The sequence below is a fragment of the Anopheles arabiensis genome, chromosome X, assembly GCF_016920715.1.
Source record: "Anopheles arabiensis isolate DONGOLA chromosome X, AaraD3, whole genome shotgun sequence".
In the NCBI taxonomy this organism is placed as follows: Eukaryota; Metazoa; Arthropoda; class Insecta; order Diptera; family Culicidae; genus Anopheles; species Anopheles arabiensis.
Genome location: NC_053519.1, coordinates 24,408,267 through 24,429,303, shown reverse-complemented (window position 1 = coordinate 24,429,303; position 21,037 = coordinate 24,408,267). Strand labels below are relative to the sequence as shown.

Below are 21,037 nucleotides of genomic sequence, written 5' to 3'. Positions count from 1 at the left end.
CCGGCGCTAGGGATGAGGATGCGCTACAAGAAAGCTGAACCAACCATTCTACCGATAAGGTAGCCGTAATCGATCATGCGTGGAGGGGGTGGGGTGGTCTAGTGGGAGGGGGGGGGGGTGAGTGCGTGCTTGCGCGACTTCAGGGGTGCGTGCTCGCGAGCGCGCTTTCGTGGGTGCGCGCTTTCATATTCGCGGGCGCGCGTACGTGCGTGTGTGTGTGCGTGCGTGCTTGCTGGCGTGCGCGCGTTCATGCATGTGTGCGCGCGCGCGCGCATGTGTGTGTGTGTGTGTGTGTGAGTTTGCGCGTGCGTGTTTGTGTGTGAGTTTGCGCGCGCGTGTTTGTGTGTATGTGTGTGTGCGTGCGTTTGGAAACCCCAAAACTATTTGATTCTGATGGGTACATTTTCATCCGCTGCGGCTACAAAGTCCATGCATTTTCGATCTCGCTACCTGAGAGACAACACAACAATTGGCATTGGCATCTTTGCGATCGGCTCTGCTGTTGGGGGTATTAAAAAGACACATGATCAAAGCAAACGTGCGTGTGATTTGTTGCACATTTCTTTCCAATTCAGCTAGCGGCCGCAGTGGAAACAACATTTTGAATTGAATCCATACAAAAGAGGATTCTGGATTGGTTTATTACGGTGTGCGTATGGTGCTGCACCTGTCCGTCCAGAATCTGGTGGCTTGTTGGTTTGGAGTAGTTATCATGACGCCGATTGACCGGCAATGCCTTGGAATGGGTTCGGATCGGTAGGTTCATGTTTTGGTCGAGTGCATTCCGTGCATTTGTCGCGCCACAGCGGTAGACCCGGCAGCACCAAAGTCAAAACAAAAACCTTCCCCGAGTGTGGACTGCTATGCTAAGTTCTTCTTCTTATTATTATTCTTATTATTGGCGTAATGGCCTACGCCAGGGGTCTCCAAACTACGGTCCGCGGGCCGCATGCGGCCCTCAAGAGCTTATAATGCTGCCCACGATGACTTTGCCAGAGTTAATATAAATATTACGTTATTATGACTTATTCAAATAAAAATGTATTTTTTACTTTTCTTAGACAAAAATCAAGCTTTAGTAACACGAAACTGTACTAATACAGTTAGTATTTTGTTATAAAAACGAGATTTAAACGTTCACTCATCATTTAAAGGTAGCGTCAAATGGCCCTCAATATAGTTATTTTTGAAGCAATGCGGCCCAAGAGATGAAAAGTTTGGAGGCCCCTGGCCTACGCGATCATGCCGGTCTTTTCAGGATTGAGTACCACGTAGCCGGATAGTCAGCCCTTGCTACGGCGGACGGTTCATACGCGATTAGAACCCACGACGGGCATGCAGATGTGCGGAATGATGGCGGTGCCGCGGGCCCGCTCCTATCCAGTGTGCAACTTGCATACTGCCACACTGTCTCCTGCCCGGTGCAAACGCAGCAGGCAGGGGGAAGGATGCACCTCCACGATAAAAAATAACACCGTCATGAACCAGCGGCGGACCTAACGGTAGGCGGACTAGGCGGTCGCCGATGATCTCTAGTCTGTAGTATGCCGTATGTCTACAATTGGACAGAGTATTAGCGATAAGGGCCGCCGGAAAGATGGTCGTTGGGGCACCATGGCTGGAGAACCATTTGCACCTCCCCCTTCCCCCATGGCTACTACAATTTTAGGGCCTGTGACCGATGATCGTAGGGGTCCCATGGCCACCCCCCCCTCCCCCCCCATCTGCCGGCAATTTAAGTATACCGTTCAATCTTCCAACAGCTGTGTGCTAGTACCCCCTGCTCCCGGTCATCAGTTACCATCGACAAGGGCCTCAATTCGTCTTTCCGCCTTTCATGAACACCTTCCTTTCTTTGACCGATGGATCATAACATTCCGGAAGAAAACACATTTGGCGAAAGTGTTGCACACACACGCACGCTCACACCCACGCGCAGATGGCTCAGGATATCTATGTAATCTACAGCATACGAAAGCAAAAGCTTAGGGTAACAAAGTTATGCTTAATGCTTAACACGTTCAGCACGATGACATGTACCAGGGACTACCAGTAAACTTTCCAGGATGCTGGTTTCACAATCAACTTGCGTTCTTGATGCTGGCGGAACGGAAAGTTGATGAAAATCAGCGCCGGGCTGAACGTGTCAATGCGAATTAGGGCTCAGCGCGTTGCACAGCAAACCCTCCAGCGTTAGCTAGCGATTGCTTAGTCATTTTTATATTGCAGTGTTTGAACTCATTGCGCTTTTTTGGTTTGATTTGTGAAAATGCAACTTCATCGCCGCAATGTTTGTTAACGGCATTTTTGGCGCCACAACAGCTCGCGAGCATTGACCACACGCGAGAAAGAGATAGCGCTATGGAGGGAAAAAGCACGGACGACGGCTGACAGCGATTGGCCGTCTGACGCACCAACACATTCAAACCTTCGACAGCGGCCCTTGGCGAGGGGTACGAGGCGGAGCCAGGGACGGGTAACTCGACGAGCTGCTTGACAAATTTGTCGTTGGAGGGAAAAAAATGGCATGATAAAATTCTCAGAACGCCATAACGCCTTCCGTCGATTTGCACAGCGGGGTTCCCCGCGCTGGACTTCAGCGATTCCTGCGCTGGGTCGAGCAAGTTTTGCGCCATCTGTTGGCGAAATGGACGAACTATTTATGGCGGCGGAGCAAAAAAACGGTCAGAAAAATTTAAAAATATTGGCGCTCATTTTTTCGTCCGCTTCTTCTCCCTCCCTCACTCTGCCCTGCCTTACTTGCGCTTCTGCCCGTGCCTTTCGCCGCCAGCTGATTGGCTGTTGCGGTGTATGCGTTGATACTCATATGTGCATTGCGGTTGTGTATTGTTATTGGTGGGTGTTAGCATTTATTAATTTGTGTGTGACCTTGAGACGCTGTGGGAGAAGCTGGATTGGGATTCAAAGTGTTATCGGTGTATTGATGGTTTATTTTATTTCGTGCCGCTGCTGATGAGACCATTCGATGCCCCTGCCAGTTGAGGGTGAAGAAGCCTATCTAAAACAAGCGTAGGAGAACGTCTAACACTAATCTAATATTGTTTAATTTCAACATGTTTGACGCTTCAACGACCTTCTAAGCATCATGTAGCAATGTATAGTGGCAATAAAATATTTTTTTTTAAATGTGCCGAAAACTGTCTCGAGTTTTTGGGTCTCGTCACACACACACACACACAGCGCGGGGAAAGTGGCCGTTCACTCTATCATGTCGCGATCCCCCACCCCGCCCGGCGCTAGGGATGAGGATGCGCTACAAGAAAGCTGAACCAACCATTCTACCGATAAGGTAGCCGTAATCGATCATGCGTGGAGGGGTGGGGTGGTCTAGTGGGAGGGGGGGGGTGAGTGCGTGCTTGCGCGACTTCAGGGGTGCGTGCTCGCGAGCGCGCTTTCGTGGGTGCGCGCTTTCATATTCGCGGGCGCGCGTACGTGCGTGTGTGTGTGCGTGCGTGCTTGCTGGCGTGCGCGCGTTCATGCATGTGCGCGCGCGCATGTGTGTGTGTGAGTTTGCGCGTGCGTGTTTGTGTGTGAGTTTGCGCGCGCGTGTTTGTGTGTATGTGTGTGTGCGTGCGTTTGGAAACCCCAAAACTATTTGATTCTGATGGGTACATTTTCATCCGCTGCGGCTACAAAGTCCATGCATTTTCGATCTCGCTACCTGAGAGACAACACAACAATTGGCATTGGCATCTTTGCGATCGGCTCTGCTGTTGGGGGTATTAAAAGACACATGATCAAAGCAAACGTGCGTGTGATTTGTTGCACATTTCTTTCCAATTCAGCTAGCGGCCGCAGTGGAAACAACATTTTGAATTGAATCCATACAAAAGAGGATTCTGGATTGGTTTATTACGGTGTGCGTATGGTGCTGCACCTATCCGTCCAGAATCTGGTGGCTTGTTGGTTTGGAGTAGTTATCATGACGCCGATTGACCGGCAATGCCTTGGAATGGGTTCGGATCGGTAGGTTCATGTTTTGGTCGAGTGCATTCCGTGCATTTGTCGCGCCACAGCGGTAGACCCGGCAGCACCAAAGTCAAAACAAAAACCTTCCCCGAGTGTGGACTGCTATGCTAAGTTCTTCTTCTTATTATTATTCTTATTATTGGCGTAATGGCCTACGCCAGGGGTCTCCAAACTACGGTCCGCGGGCCGCATGCGGCCCTCAAGAGCTTATAATGCTGCCCACGATGACTTTGCCAGAGTTAATATAAATATTACGTTATTATGACTTATTCAAATAAAAATGTATTTTTTACTTTTCTTAGACAAAAATCAAGCTTTAGTAACACGAAACTGTACTAATACAGTTAGTATTTTGTTATAAAAACGAGATTTAAACGTTCACTCATCATTTAAAGGTAGCGTCAAATGGCCCTCAATATAGTTATTTTTGAAGCAATGCGGCCCAAGAGATGAAAAGTTTGGAGGCCCCTGGCCTACGCGATCATGCCGGTCTTTTCAGGATTGAGTACCACGTAGCCGGATAGTCAGCCCTTGCTACGGCGGACGGTTCATACGCGATTAGAACCCACGACGGGCATGCAGATGTGCGGAATGATGGCGGTGCCGCGGGCCCGCTCCTATCCAGTGTGCAACTTGCATACTGCCACACTGTCTCCTGCCCGGTGCAAACGCAGCAGGCAGGGGGAAGGATGCACCTCCACGATAAAAAATAACACCGTCATGAACCAGCGGCGGACCTAACGGTAGGCGGACTAGGCGGTCGCCGATGATCTCTAGTCTGTAGTATGCCGTATGTCTACAATTGGACAGAGTATTAGCGATAAGGGCCGCCGGAAAGATGGTCGTTGGGGCACCATGGCTGGAGAACCATTTGCACCTCCCCTTCCCCCATGGCTACTACAATTTTAGGGCCTGTGACCGATGATCGTAGGGGTCCCATGGCCACCCCCCCCTCCCCCCCCATCTGCCGGCAATTTAAGTATACCGTTCAATCTTCCAACAGCTGTGTGCTAGTACCCCCTGCTCCCGGTCATCAGTTACCATCGACAAGGGCCTCAATTCGTCTTTCCGCCTTTCATGAACACCTTCCTTTCTTTGACCGATGGATCATAACATTCCGGAAGAAAACACATTTGGCGAAAGTGTTGCACACACACGCACGCTCACACCCACGCGCAGATGGCTCAGGATATCTATGTAATCTACAGCATACGAAAGCAAAAGCTTAGGGTAACAAAGTTATGCTTAATGCTTAACACGTTCAGCACGATGACATGTACCAGGGACTACCAGTAAACTTTCCAGGATGCTGGTTTCACAATCCACTTGCGTTCTTGATGCTGGCGGAACGGAAAGTTGATGAAAATCAGCGCCGGGCTGAACGTGTCAATGCGAATTAGGGCTCAGCGCGTTGCACAGCAAACCCTCCAGCGTTAGCTAGCGATTGCTTAGTCATTTTTATATTGCAGTGTTTGAACTCATTGCGCTTTTTTTGGTTTGATTTGTGAAAATGCAACTTCATCGCCGCAATGTTTGTTAACGGCATTTTTGGCGCCACAACAGCTCGCGAGCATTGACCACACGCGAGAAAGAGATAGCGCTATGGAGGGAAAAAGCACGGACGACGGCTGACAGCGATTGGCCGTCTGACGCACCAACACATTCAAACCTTCGACAGCGGCCCTTGGCGAGGGGTACGAGGCGGAGCCAGGGACGGGTAACTCGACGAGCTGCTTGACAAATTTGTCGTTGGAGGGAAAAAATGGCATGATAAAATTCTCCGAACGCCTTGATTTCTTCCGTCGCTTTGCGCAGCGGGAATGTACATAATTTGCAACCCGTTTATGATGACGTTTTTTTTTAGGACCGTTGCCCTCTTTGTCGGGTTATTCATTTGAAAACGAACTACAAATTATAAAAAATATGCTTGGATCAGGAAACAATGAGCTAATACAGGTTATTAAAAGGCTCTCAGAATTGGAAAGCTTTCACATTAACACTCGTGCTAGAACATGTAACGCAAGCAAACCTATGCTAGAAGTTAAACCAAATGGAAATGTGGTTCTCCGTATGGATAATTTTATTCTTCGGAATGATGAGGTAAATTCGTTTTTCTTAACTAAAGCTAATTGCATCGTTCAATTTTGTAACGCAATTCAGGATCAACACGGTATCCATGTATTTGGAAGAAACTTTACAAAACAAGTTGATCATTTCGAATCACCCTTTCCATCAAGAGTGCTACATATTTATCAAGCCTCAATGAATGATAGAATATCTGATGCTGTGAAATTTGACCTTGATAGCATCAAATGTAAATTAGTAAGCATAAAACTGGGAAATAATCAACCTTTTTTATTCATCCCTTTAATCCATACCCTTAAGAAATAATATTAATCTACACATATTTACAATGTCATTAGTAGATATTAATAAATTCTATGTGATTTTTTACTATTCAACACACTTTTTATTTCAATCAATTCCGAATTCAATTAGATGGCTACAATGTAATCAAGTGTTTAACAAATGTTATCATTTTCATCTATAAAGTATTTTTTTGTCTTTTTATGCGAGGTTGGTTTTCTTATACCCTGAATATTAAGGAATCTTTGTTTAGCATGTTCCAATTTTTTCATAAAAAACTGAGCCACACTCTCATCTGAAACTACTACGTTATGTGTGCTTCCTACTCTTTGAAAAAGTTTTTGAACATTTTTGTAAGCTATTATTGGAATTTTGGAACAACTCTTGCCTACTCCAGTCCAGCTGCATGTAGTTAAGAATTCTTTATCAAAAATTAAGTCGAGTGTACTCAACATTCTACTTTCAGGGTCGATGTCACTGACCAATGAAATCAAATTTGTTACGACTTCCTCAAAATATTCTTCATTAACTAGCTTAATGTTGAAGCAGTCTCAGTCTTCTTCATTGCTTATTGTTTGGAATGCTCTGTTCGCTGTAGTAGTTTGGTGCTTTTTATGACTATTCAAAATTACATCCAGCTGGCGTTCAATAACTCCTAATCTTTTAAACATTTTCTGTTGGCCTTCCAACAACTGCTGTAGAGCCCATTTTTCCTCTTCTCTAAACGTTTTGCAACGTTGACAATTTTCTTCTATTCCTTCTTGGTGTGTGTAACATCACCAAGCATGTCTAAATATTCTGATTCTTTTCATTCATTTGATTCTATCACACTATCTTCAATAGTTTGATTTATGTTTTCCAATGCTTTTTGGGAAAACATATATTTATAAGATGGAACATTTTTTGCTTAATGGCAGCCGCTTCATAATCGCTCGATGAATCTCCGGACATTTCTGACATTATTTTAGTAGCATCAGCGTAATTCTGAATGTTATTTCGCTTCATAATACACTGCTGCCTGGACCATTCTTTAGAAGGAACACTTTCAGCATCACATAATAATGTTGAAATGTCGCGTATGTTTTGATTTGGCCAAAGTAAGTATGTTTTTCCTGAACTGGTTCCCTGCACCCACGAACTTGGAACTGCACTCAACTCTCCATGGCCTTTTGGACCATGGGTTTCAACGACACAAAACGCCATTGCTGTGGCACCACCTAAAAATAAACACATTAATGAAACACCTAATCACTTCAACGTAGGTTACTTGTTTCGGGTTTTGCGTTGAACCATCGCAAGACACAAATAGAGCAATGTAATACTTACGGTCATAGATCAGGAAAAGTCCTAGGTTCAGTTCTCTTAGCCGCCGTTCGTCCGATGAAATAAAATGGAATCTGTTGAACAGCACCAACCCATGTGCAAATCTAAACACATTAAACAATGGCATGTACTTGTCAAGACCACACAAATTCGCAGGCGAGAACTGAGAATAATGAACAGCGAAACAACACACAATACATCTCGAAACACGTTGCATTCGGAGAATTCCTCACGGTAGAAAAAAGACCCGGCTAGAGATAATGAAAAACAGAGCAATGGATAAAGCTGCATCTCCCTCTCTTTCGCTCGTTTTGTTTTTGCAAACTTTCGTTAACAATTCAACGAACTGTAATATCTTAGACATATGACCACGATGCGGCCACTGTGCTTCGTGTGTCAAACTTGATCATGACCGCTGTCATGATCATCGTGCGCGCGGCAATGAACAATAAACGTCATTCGTTTACGGATCGTCGTACCGGCAACATCTTCAGTCTTCTTCTGTGTCGGTTTATTTCTTCTGCCTTTATTCTTCTGCCTTCGGACTGTGTTCAGTTGGAGTTCATCGGTTGATTTGAATTAATTCAAATTAATTCTAATCATTACATCTCAGAAGTGGGATACGTCCTATCGACTACACCTGTTTTGCTGTTTGCACCCTCACGATAAAAAGTATAGCGAAAAGTGTGTGCGTGTGTATGTGTGTGCGAGGTGACGCCACGATCCGCCATCGCGATGCCTACAAAAGATGAGATGTTGTGTGCTCTTGAAAGTAAGGGCATAGAAGTCCCCGTTACGGCTTCTATTCCACAAATTCGGAATATGTTTTCTGAAAACGTTCTACAACTAACATCAGCGGAAGCAGTCGCAACAACCTCACGAGGTGAGATATGCCCCCCGTCGAGCACCGCCATAGCCGCCACCACCACCACCGCCGTAGCTACCGTCGCGGCAAATTGCGCATCCACCATTTTGAAAGGCGACAACGATACCGATTCTGCCACCATTTTGAGTGCTTCCGTAGCTTGTGCTCCCATCGCGCTTAACAATGAGAATTCTTCTTCGCTTCCTGCCAACGCCGACAACGAAAATGAACTCAACGAAATGCGACGACGCTTGGAACTTTTAGAGCTTCGCCAAAGGGTCCAAACCCTTGAATATCAATCGGGAAAATTTTCGGCAAGCGATTTGAAGCTAGATGGAATTATTGAGCCTTTTACTGGAGACGATGCATCAAAGTGCATCATTGAATGGCTTGACGAGCTAGATCATCACTTTTCTCTGTGCCGCGTCCAAGATTCTGATAAATTCTTCTACGTGTACCGTTTACTGAAAGGATCTGCTGCTATGGTCGCTAAAGCCTCTCGTGCTTCAACGCTGCAACAATTAAAAGACGAGCTGGTTGTAAACTTTTATGTGACACCCACGACCGAAGGCGTCTACCGACAGCTGCGTAACCGTCGTCTCTCGCCCCATGAGACAGCCCTGCGTTACGTATTAGATATGCAGCGAATCGCCAGTCGCGCATCCGTTCCTGAGCCTGAATTAATTAACATCATCTTCGAAGGGCTTGGCAGTCCGTCCTACACCGCTGGAATGCGTTTTCTGGTCGAAAAAGTGGAGGATTTGAAGCCACTTTTGAACAAGTTCGAGGCGATTCGACCACGATATGTTGCTAAATCATCCGAGACGCCCTTTCCCAGTGATCGCAAACGGGTTACAACTAATCGGGGAACAACACCAACAACTGTCCGTTGTTTCAATTGCTCTCAGTTTGGTCATCATCAGAGTGCTTGTACACGCCAACGCCGCCCACCAGGAGCTTGTTTCCGTTGCTTCCAGCTGGGACACAACTATAAAAGCTGTCCGAATGCTGAAACCAGCGCTGCTGCTTATCCGGATGCGGCCAATCGCGTTGATATCGATAATGCAGAAACACTGCCATTAAATGAATTGCACGAGGTGAGTGCTTCTTTTCTTAAGTCAAGGAAAATAATCATGACAGTCAAAGAATATTCCTTATTTGATACAGGTAGCCCAGTAAGCTTTATTAATGAGAAGATCGTACCTTTATGCCTGTTATCTGATCCAGTTCCTTCCAACTACAAAGGTTTAGGAAATTCGCATCTTTATACTCGTGGCCAAATACACTGCCGAATTCAATTCAGGGAGACGATTCTCCATCACATGTTTGTTATACTGCCACATACATCTATGGCATGGCCAATAATCATAGGGAAGGATCTACTTCCAGCACTTAATGTTCACCTTATGTATTTCAAAGATCACATCCCGCTTAAACGAACTTGCATTATCCCTACAAAAACTATAGAGGAACAAAAAAGGAACGTTAGCAAATCTGGTATATTAGATAATGCCTTTAGTGAAATCTGTGCTATTGATACATTTGAATCTGAATTTAAACTTGATACTGGCCCTTCTCTATCCCTCGAAGAGACTTCAACCATTTTGTCTATTTTTGAAAATTCTTATATAAATAATACTTCTAAAAATAATGAACTATCAAATACACAGATTCCACTAATGCAAATAAGAAACTCGTCTGCAAGTTCCGCGGCCCTTATATAGTTCATAAAGTACTTCCCCACGACCGTTATGTAATTAGAGATGTTGATGGATTTCAGATCACGCAGATGCCTTATGACGGAGTTTTAGAGGTAGACAAACTTAGGAAATGATCTAATAACATATAACATGATGTATTACTAGACAGCATCGTATTGCTTTAATTAGAATAGAATTGAGGTCAATCCTAGGTCAGGATAGCCGAGCTGTAATATCTTAGACATATGACCACGATGCGGCCACTGTGCTTCGTGTGTCAAACTTGATCATGACCGCTGTCATGATCATCGTGCGCGCGGCAATGAACAATAAACGTCATTCGTTTACGGATCGTCGTACCGGCAACATCTTCAGTCTTCTTCTGTGTCGGTTTATTTCTTCTGCCTTTATTCTTCTGCCTTCGGACTGTGTTCAGTTGGAGTTCATCGGTTGATTTGAATTAATTCAAATTAATTCTAATCATTACAGAACCTTGAGAATGACAGATTACACTGCCTGATTATTTGCACCGGGGTATTTGAAATTCAAATGAAATGTTTCATGAAAGTTCATGACAAATTCAGAACAAAATATTTCATGGAAGCATTTCAAAGGCATTTTATTACTGCTAAATGCACTGCTAATCGCCTTCAATTCGCCGGCGATTACAAGGCGATTAGAAGGCATTTAACGGAAATTTGCGGGTAGGGTATCTTCCAACAGCTGTGTGTCAGTACCCCCCTTCTCAGGGGCCTCAATTCGTCTTTCCGCCTTTCATGAACACCTTCCGTTCTTTGACCGATGGGTCATAACATTCCGGAAGAAATTACATTTGGCGACAGTTTTGCATACACACGCACACTCACAACCATGCTTAGCATATCTGTGTAATACACAACAGACGAAAGCAAAAGCTTAGTGTAAGAAACGTGTTAGAGCGAATTAGGGTTCTGCGCGTTGCACAGCAAACCCTCCATCGTGCGCTAGCGATTCCGTAATCATTTTTACATTGCATCGATTAAACTCATTGCGCTTTTTTGGTTTGATTTGTAAAAATGCAACTTCATCGCCGCAATGTGTGTAAACGGTTTTTTAAGCGCCACAGCAGCTCATGAGCATTGTCCACACGCGAGAAAGAGATAGCGCTATGGAGGGAAAAAGCACGGACGACGGCTGACAGCGATTGGCCGTCTGAAGATGGCATGATAAAATTCTCCGAACGGCATGATTTCTTCCGTCGCTTTGCGCAGCGGGCTAGAATTAGATTCGAGTACCTGCTCGAAAACACGATGTTATTTACATCCCGCTGCGCAAATTCGAGCAGTTTCCAGCGCAGAAAATGAATCAAAATCTGCGCTGGCCAGCGCAGATTTTGGCCCGCGCTGGACTTCAGCGATTCCTGCGCTGGGTCGAGCAAGTTTTGCGCCATCTGTTGGCGAAATGGACGAACTATTTATGGCGGCGGAGCAAAAACGGTCAGAAAAATTTAAAAATATTGGCGCTCATTTTTTCGTCCGCTTCTTCCTTCCTCACTCTGCCCTGCTGCCTTCTGCTGCCTTTCGCCGCCAGCTGATTGGCTGTTGCGGTGTATGCGTTGATACTCATATGTGTATTGTTATTGGTGGGTGTTAGCATTTATTAATTTGTGTGTGACCTTGAGACGCTGTGGGAGAAGCTGGATTGGGATTCAAAGTGTTATCGGTGTATTGATGGTTTATTTTATTTCGTGCCGCTGCTGATGAGACCATTCGATGCCCCTGCCAGTTGAGGGTGAAGAAGCCTATCTAAAACAAGCGTAGGAGAACGTCTAACACTAATCTAATATTGTTTAATTTCAACATGTTTGACGCTTCAACGACCTTCTAAGCATCATGTAGCAATGTATAGTGGCAATAAAATATTTTTTTTAAATGTGCCGAAAACTGTCTCGAGTTTTTGGGTCTCGTCACACACACACACACAGCGCGGGAAAGTGGCCGTTCACTCTATCATGTCGCGATCCCCCACCCCGCCCGGCGCTAGGGATGAGGATGCGCTACAAGAAAGCTGAACCAACCATTCTACCGATAAGGTAGCCGTAATCGATCATGCGTGGAGGGGTGGGGTGGTCTAGTGGGAGGGTGGTGTGCTTGCGCGACTTCAGGGGTGCGTGCTCGCGAGCGCGCTTTCGTGGGTGCGCGCTTTCATATTCGCGGGCGCGCGTACGTGCGTGTGTGTGCGTGCGTGCTTGCTGGCGTGCGCGCGTTCATGCATGCGCGCGCGCATGTGTGTGTGTGTGTGAGTTTGCGCGTGCGTGTTTGTGTGTGAGTTTGCGCGCGCGTGTTTGTGTGCGTTTGGAAACCCCAAAACTATTTGATTCTGATGGGTACATTTTCATCCGCTGCGGCTACAAAGTCCATGCATTTTCGATCTCGCTACCTGAGAGACAACACAACAATTGGCATTGGCATCTTTGCGATCGGCTCTGCTGTTGGGGGTATTAAAAGACACATGATCAAAGCAAACGTGCGTGTGATTTGTTGCACATTTCTTTCCAATTCAGCTAGCGGCCGCAGTGGAAACAACATTTTGAATTGAATCCATACAAAGAGGATTCTGGATTGGTTTATTACGGTGTGCGTATGGTGCTGCACCTGTCCGTCCAGAATCTGGTGGCTTGTTGGTTTGGAGTAGTTATCATGACGCCGATTGACCGGCAATGCCTTGGAATGGGTTCGGATCGGTAGGTTCATGTTTTGGTCGAGTGCATTCCGTGCATTTGTCGCGCCACAGCGGTAGACCCGGCAGCACCAAAGTCAAAACCTTCCCGAGTGTGGACTGCTATGCTAAGTTCTTCTTCTTATTATTATTCTTATTATTGGCGTAATGGCCTACGCCAGGGTCTCAAACTACGGTCCGCGGGCCGCATGCGGCCCTCAAGAGCTTATAATGCTGCCCACGATGACTTTGCCAGAGTTAATATAAATATTACGTTATTATGACTTATTCAAATAAAAATGTATTTTTACTTTTCTTAGACAAAATCAAGCTTTAGTAACACGAAACTGTACTAATACAGTTAGTATTTTGTTATAAAAACGAGATTTAAACGTTCACTCATCATTTAAAGGTAGCGTCAAATGGCCCTCAATATAGTTATTTTTGAAGCAATGCGGCCCAAGAGATGAAAAGTTTGGAGGCCCTGAGTAGTAGGGATAGTCAGCCCTTGCTACGGCGGACGGTTCATACGCGATTAGAACCCACGACGGGCATGCAGATGTGCGGAATGATGGCGGTGCCGCGGGCCTCTATCAGTGTGCAACTTGCATACTGCCACACTGCCCGGTGCAAACGCAGCAGGCAGGGGAAGGATGCACCTCCACGATAAAAATAACACCGTCATGAACCAGCGGCGGACCTAACGGTAGGCGGACTAGGCGGTCGCCGATGATCTCTAGTCTGTAGTATGCCGTATGTCTACAATTGGACAGAGTATTAGCGATAAGGGCCGCCGGAAAGATGGTCGTTGGGGCACCATGGCTGGAGAACCATTTGCACCTCCCCTTCCCCCATGGCTACTACAATTTTAGGGCCTGTGACCGATGATCGTAGGGGTCCCATGGCCACCCCTCCCCCCATCTGCCGGCAATTTAAGTATACCGTTCAATCTTCCAACAGCTGTGTGCTAGTACCCCTGCTCCCGGTCATCAGTTACCATCGACAAGGGCCTCAATTCGTCTTTCCGCCTTTCATGAACACCTTCCTTTCTTTGACCGATGGATCATAACATTCCGGAAGAAAACACATTTGGCGAAAGTGTTGCACACACACGCACGCTCACACCCACGCGCAGATGGCTCAGGATATCTATGTAATCTACAGCATACGAAAGCAAAAGCTTAGGGTAACAAAGTTATGCTTAATGCTTAACACGTTCAGCACGATGACATGTACCAGGGACTACCAGTAAACTTTCCAGGATGCTGGTTTCACAATCAACTTGCGTTCTTGATGCTGGCGGAACGGAAAGTTGATGAAAATCAGCGCCGGGCTGAACGTGTCAATGCGAATTAGGGCTCAGCGCGTTGCACAGCAAACCCTCCAGCGTTAGCTAGCGATTGCTTAGTCATTTTTATATTGCAGTGTTTGAACTCATTGCGCTTTTTGGTTTGATTTGTGAAAATGCAACTTCATCGCCGCAATGTTTGTTAACGGCATTTTGGCGCCACAACAGCTCGCGAGCATTGACCACACGCGAGAAGAGATAGCGCTATGGAGGGAAAAAGCACGGACGACGGCTGACAGCGATTGGCCGTCTGACGCACCAACACATTCAAACCTTCGACAGCGGCCCTTGGTACGAGGCGGAGCCAGGGACGGGTAACTCGACGAGCTGCTTGACAAATTTGTCGTTGGAGGGAAAAAAATGGCATGATAAAATTCTCAGAACGCCATAACGCCTTCCGTCGATTTGCACAGCGGGATCTCTTTAATGCACCTTGGGATAAATACCCGCTGTGCAAATCGACGGAAGGCGTTATGGCGTTCTGAGAATTTTATCATGCCTTCCTTTTCTCTCCAACGGCAAATTTGTCGAGCAGCTCGTCGAGTTGCCCGTCCCTGGCTCCGCCTCATACCCCTCGCCTGAGCGCGCTGCCGAAGGTTTGGATGTGTTGGTGCGTCAGACGGCCAATCGCTGTCAGCCATCGTCCGTGCTTTTTCTCTCCATAGCGTCATCTCTTTCTCGCGTGTGGTCAATGCTCATGAGTTGCTGTGGCGCTTAAAAGCCGTTAACAAACATTGCGGTGATGAAGTTGCATTTTCACAAATCAAACCAAAAAAGCGCAATGAGTTTAATCGATGCAATGTAAAAATGATTACGGAATCGCTAGCGCACGATGGAAGGTCCATACGCGCAACGCGCAGAACCATAATTCGCTCTAACACGTTTCTAACACTAAGCTTTTGCTTTCGTCTGTTGTGGATTACATAGATATGCTAAGCATCCTGCGCATGTGTGTATGCAAAACTGTCACCAAATGTAATTTCTTCCGGAATGTTATGATCCATCGGTCAAAGAAAGGAAGGTGTTCATGAAAGGCGGAAAGACGAATTGAGGCCCCTGAGGAGGGGGTACTTACACACAGCTGTTGGAAGATTGAACAGTATACTTAAATTGCCAGCGGATGGGGGGGTGGCCATGGGACGCCTACGATCATCGGTCACAGGCCCTAAAATTGTAGTCGCCATGGGGGGAGGGGAGGTGCAAATGGTTCTCCAGCCACGGAGCCCAACGACCATCTTTCCGGGGGGGCCCTTATCGCTAATACTCTGTCCAATTGTAGACATACGGCATACTACAGACTAGAGATCTTCGGTGATCGCCTAGTCCGCCTACCGTTAGATCCACCGCTGGTTCATGACGGTGTTTTTTTTTACTGTGGAGGTGCATCCTTCCCCCTGCCTGCTGCGTTTGCACCGGGCAGGAGACAGTGTGGCAGTATGCAAGTTGCACACTGGATAGGAGCGGGCCCGCGGCACCGCCATCATTCCGCACATCTGCATGCCCGTCGTGGGTTCTAATCGCGTATGAACCGTCCGCCGTAGCAAGGGCTGACTATCCGGCTACGTGGTACTCAATCCTGAAAAGACCGGCATGATCGCGTAGGCCAGGGGCCTCCAAACTTTTCATCTCTTGGGCCGCATTGCTTCAAAAATAACTATATTGAGGGCCATTTGACGCTACCTTTAAATGATGAGTGAACGTTTAAATCTCGTTTTTATAACAAAATACTAACTGTATTAGTACAGTTTCGTGTTACTAAAGCTTGATTTTTGTCTAAGAAAAGTAAAAAATACATTTTTATTTGAATAAGTCATAATAACGTAATATTTATATTAACTCTGGCAAAGTCATCGTGGGCAGCATTATAAGCTCTTGAGGGCCGCATGCGGCCCGCGGACCGTAGTTTGGAGACCCCTGGCGTAGGCCATTACGCCAATAATAAGAATAATAATAAGAAGAAGAACTTAGCATAGCAGTCCACACTCGGGGAAGGTTTTTGTTTTGACTTTGGTGCTGCCGGGTCTACCGCTGTGGCGCGACAAATGCACGGAATGCACTCGACCAAAACATGAACCTACCGATCCGAACCCATTCCAAGGCATTGCCGGTCAATCGGCGTCATGATAACTACTCCAAACCAACAAGCCACCAGATTCTGGACGGACAGGTGCAGCACCATACGCACACCGTAATAAACCAATCCAGAATCCTCTTTTGTATGGATTCAATTCAAAATGTTGTTTCCACTGCGGCCGCTAGCTGAATTGGAAAGAAATGTGCAACAAATCACACGTTTGCTTTGATCTTGTGTCTTTTTAATACCCCCAACAGCAGAGCCGATCGCAAAGATGCCAATGCCAATTGTTGTGTTGTCTCTCAGGTAGCGAGATCGAAAATGCATGGACTTTGTAGCCGCAGCGGATGAAAATGTACCCATCAGAATCAAATAGTTTTGGGGTTTCCAAACGCACGCACACACACATACACACAAACACGCGCGCGCAAACTCACACACAAACACGCACGCGCAAACTCACACACACACATGCGCGCGCGCGCGCACACATGCATGAACGCGCGCACGCCAGCAAGCACGCACGCACACACACACGCACGTACGCGCGCCCGCGAATATGAAAGCGCGCACCCACGAAAGCGCGCTCGCGAGCACGCACCCCTGAAGTCGCGCAAGCACGCACTCACCCCCCCCCCCTCCCACTAGACCACCCCACCCCCTCCACGCATGATCGATTACGGCTACCTTATCGGTAGAATGGTTGGTTCAGCTTTCTTGTAGCGCATCCTCATCCCTAGCGCCGGGCGGGGTGGGGGATCGCGACATGATAGAGTGAACGGCCACTTTCCCCGCGCTGTGTGTGTGTGTGTGACGAGACCCAAAAAATCGAGACAGATTTCGGCACATTTAAAAAAAAATATTTTATTGCCACTATACATTGCTACATGATGCTTAGAAGGTCGTTGAAGCGTCAAACATGTTGAAATTAAACAATATTAGATTAGTGTTAGACGTTCTCCTACGCTTGTTTTAGATAGGCTTCTTCACCCTCAACTGGCAGGGGCATCGAATGGTCTCATCAGCAGCGGCACGAAATAAAATAAACCATCAATACACCGATAACACTTTGAATCCCAATCCAGCTTCTCCCACAGCGTCTCAAGGTCACACACAAATTAATAAATGCTAACACCCACCAATAACAATACACAACCGCAATGCACATATGAGTATCAACGCATACACCGCAACAGCCAATCAGCTGGCGGCGAAAGGCACGGGCAGAAGCGCAAGTAAGGCAGGGCAGAGTGAGGGAGGGAGAAGAAGCGGACGAAAAAATGAGCGCCAATATTTTTAAATTTTTCTGACCGTTTTTTTTGCTCCGCCGCCATAAATAGTTCGTCCATTTCGCCAACAGATGGCGCAAAACTTGCTCGACCCAGCGCAGGAATCGCTGAAGTCCAGCGCGGGGAACGGGCCAAAATCTGCGCTGGCCAGCGCAGATTTTGATGCATTTTCTGCGCTGGAAACTGCTCGAATTTGCGCAGCGGGATCAGGTGGTGGAATCTGGAATCAAAGTGTATGTAGTCCAGGGGGTCTCATAGCATTTTTTCATAACCAAATTTGAATATCACTTTTTGGCAGAACGGGTGTAAACTTTTGCTCAAACAAGCTTTCTGGAGGCTTGACGAATACTCAAAACACTCTTACAATCTTCATTCAGAAGCAGAAGCGATGAAAATCAGCCTTCTAAATTCATACACCTCGGGATAAGCCCACCTGTATATTATACTCAATTAGATAGCTGCTCGAAAACTGCTATACAATGCAAACAACTGACAGACTGAAATTTCAGCCTACGAATTTCAAACGGAAAGGGCCCCAATACTAGAAAAATTTGTGGAAAATTTGGTAATAGTTGAGTTGGAACAAGTCGAAACTCGACTAAAACGTCTTGAGAGGTGCTGGGAGCATTTTGTAAAGGTTTCAAAGGAAATAAGGCAGTTTGACGACCAGCACAACAAGAAAGAAAATTTTGATATATTAGCCGACTTTGATGAGCGTGTGTGTGTGCTAACAGGCAAACTTAAGAGAATGCAGCGTAGCAGCAACGTGCCAAAGAAGGACGAGAATATGAGCAACGTTACTAACACATCCACAGGCGGTGTAAAGCTCCCCAAAATGGCGCTACCAGAATTTCAAGGTAAATTCGATGGGTGGCTACAGTTTAGGGACATGTATGAGCAAATGGTGCACAACAACAAAACTCTTTCTAAAGTAGAAAAGTTATACTATTTGAAGAGTTTACTAAAGGGTGAAGCATTAAAAGTAATCGAAGCTTTTCCGATATGGGCAGCAAGCTATGATGCTGCATGGGACGCTGTGGTAAGTCGTTTTGCTAACCCATACATACAAAAGAAAAGACATACAAATGAGGCCGAGAATGAAAAAACCAACAGCAGCAAACATCAACGCTGTTATCGATGGTTTTGAAAGGCACACAAAGTTATTGCAACAGTTAGGAGAAACGCCGTCAACATGGGGTATCATGCTCACGCAGCTTTAAACATCAAAGCTCGATGAAGGAACTCAGCGTGAGTGGGAGCGAACAGTTCAGGTACAAGATGATGCTAATTATAACGATCTAATAAAATTCTTGCGAGGACAAGTACGAATTTTGGAAGCTTTGGGCGAAGATAAAATAGAACAGCGAAAACAACCTTTGCCAACATCAAAAGCTCCGAAATTGGCGATTCACGTCACAGTAGGTGAGAAAAAGCTCAAATGCAATGTTTGCGGTGCGGAGCATTCGACAGTAAAATGTGACGAGTTCATTTCAATGGCGGTGAAAGAACGAATCAAGAGCTTTGTCTAAACTGTTTAGGAAAAAGCCATTTTCGAAATCAATGCATATCAAAGGTACGTTGTCGTGCGTGTAAGAGTGCTCATCATTCTCTTTTATATATGTGGTTACCGAAGGAAAACACTATGCCTAGCACATCAGCTCAAAGCAACAACGGTGTTGATGAAACAATCGTCAAAGAAGCACAAGGTGCAAATCATGAAAATGCTACGCTCACTATGGCTGTTACAAGATCAGGTGTTTCTTGTGGCGTGCTTTCTACAGCTCTAGTAAATGTGAAAGCAAAGAAAGGTATGTTCATTCAAACGCGAGCACTATTAGATAGTGGATCACAGCTCAACGTCTTGACAGAGAAACTTTGTAGAAAGCTTGGTTTACAACGGCGAGCTAGCGGAATTAAACTGTAGCGACCAGAGTTATATCTGGTGCATACACCTAGAATCACGACCAAAAATGTTCGACGGGCGAACTAGAGCGAGACAACCAGTGACAGCACGCTTCACCGCCTCGGTTATCCGGTGGCTTGCTACACACATTCTCTTCTCCGGCAACTCTCGATCGAGCAACAGCAAATTTCGCGTCCCTCCCGAACTCACCGTTCCGCGGATTAGTGCTAGTAAAATAACGAATAAACTGAACTTTTGTCAAACTTAGTTCGCAAAGCGTGTTGCGTAATTAATTAAAAAATAAGTAGGGACCACAATTGTGGTGCTTCTAAAAAACTAACAGGTATAGGAAAGCATGAGGTCAATAGTGACAAAGCTGTAACGGCGGAAGTTGCGTCGCAGACCAACAATTATGCGAGAAGAATGGAATTCTTAGTGATGGAAGGCATCACTCACAATCTTCAACCAGTACATCTTCCTAACGCATGCATTCCGAATGAAGGTAATATAGCAGACCCTGGGTGGCATCAGGGACGAGAGATCAATATGTTGATGGGGTCGGAGCATTTCTTTAAATTTTTAGCGCTGGACGGCGGCCGGCCTGGAGTCTATAGAATGGATGATTCTCATCCATATTGTAAAATTATCCAGTGCTAGCACCAAAGTGCGCCCGGTTTTCGATGGTTGTTGCAAGACACACTCTTTGATCTAATTGTGAGATTTAGATCGTAAGCCATCACGCTCATTGCGAACATCGAGAAGATGTACTTATGGCGATCTTCTCAACAAGAGGAGATAAAGCATTTCGAACTTCAGAGAGTCACATTTGGCCTAACGTCATCATCCTTTTTAGCAACTCGAGTGCTCTTTCAACTTGGGGTGGATGAAGGAAAACGATTTCCATTAGATAAAAGGGCTTTACAAGAATTGTTCTACGTGGATGACTACATCGGTGGAGCAAATAGTGACGCTGAAGCTGTCCAGCTAGTAAGTGAGTTGCGGCAACTTTTGGAGAAGGGAGGTTTCCATTTGCGGAAGTGGAACTCAAATAATAAAATGGTTTTGCGAAACCTGTCTCCAGAGGAGAAAAATAAATGCGAGCTTGTGAGCATTGGACCGGAGGATCAAGTAAAAACGCTAGGCGTATATTGGGATCCAACTACCGATTCGTTAGGTGTAACGGCAGATTTCGACAATGTGTCAAATGAACCTCCTACCAGGCGGAACGTGTTTTCGTTCATAGCCAGATTATTCGACCCGTTTGGCATAATTGCTCCAATTATCGCCTGGGCGAAAATCATGATGCAGCGTTTGTGGATAGTCACAAAGGAATGGGATGATCCAATCCCTGTGGATTTGGCTGACCAATGGGAATTGTTTGAGAAACAATTGTACCTGGTAAAGGAGATGCGGATTCTAAAGTATGTGATGCTTCTTGATTAAACCAATGAGCAAATTCATTCTTTTGCAGATGCTTCCGA

At 46.0% G+C, this 21,037-nt stretch overlaps 2 protein-coding genes across 4 annotated transcripts in view; one reads left to right on the top strand and one right to left on the bottom strand.

Annotated features, from left to right (window-relative positions):
• LOC120905753 (breast carcinoma-amplified sequence 3 homolog) overlaps positions 1-21,037 on the bottom strand; it is a 165,624-nt gene that overhangs the window by 68,670 nt on the left and 75,917 nt on the right. Inside the window, exons 7-8 of one of the 3 annotated variants that reach the window (XM_040316832.1) lie at positions 7,684-7,784; positions 7,271-7,574 (exon numbers count right to left, since the gene is read on the bottom strand). The exons of the other annotated variants lie outside the window; for them this stretch is intronic. Of the exons in view, the coding sequence (XP_040172766.1) occupies positions 7,720-7,784 (65 nt within the window). The 3' untranslated portion in view covers positions 7,271-7,574; positions 7,684-7,719. Of the gene's footprint in view, positions 1-7,270; positions 7,575-7,683; positions 7,785-21,037 lie in introns of those variants that run through there. 3 annotated transcript variants of the gene reach the window in all.
• Positions 8,761-10,602, top strand: LOC120905755. The gene is made up of 2 exons (XM_040316836.1): positions 8,761-9,642; positions 9,713-10,602. Exons 1-2 carry the CDS (start codon positions 8,785-8,787, stop codon positions 9,722-9,724), a joined length of 870 nt encoding a protein of 289 aa, XP_040172770.1. The 5' UTR covers positions 8,761-8,784; the 3' UTR covers positions 9,725-10,602.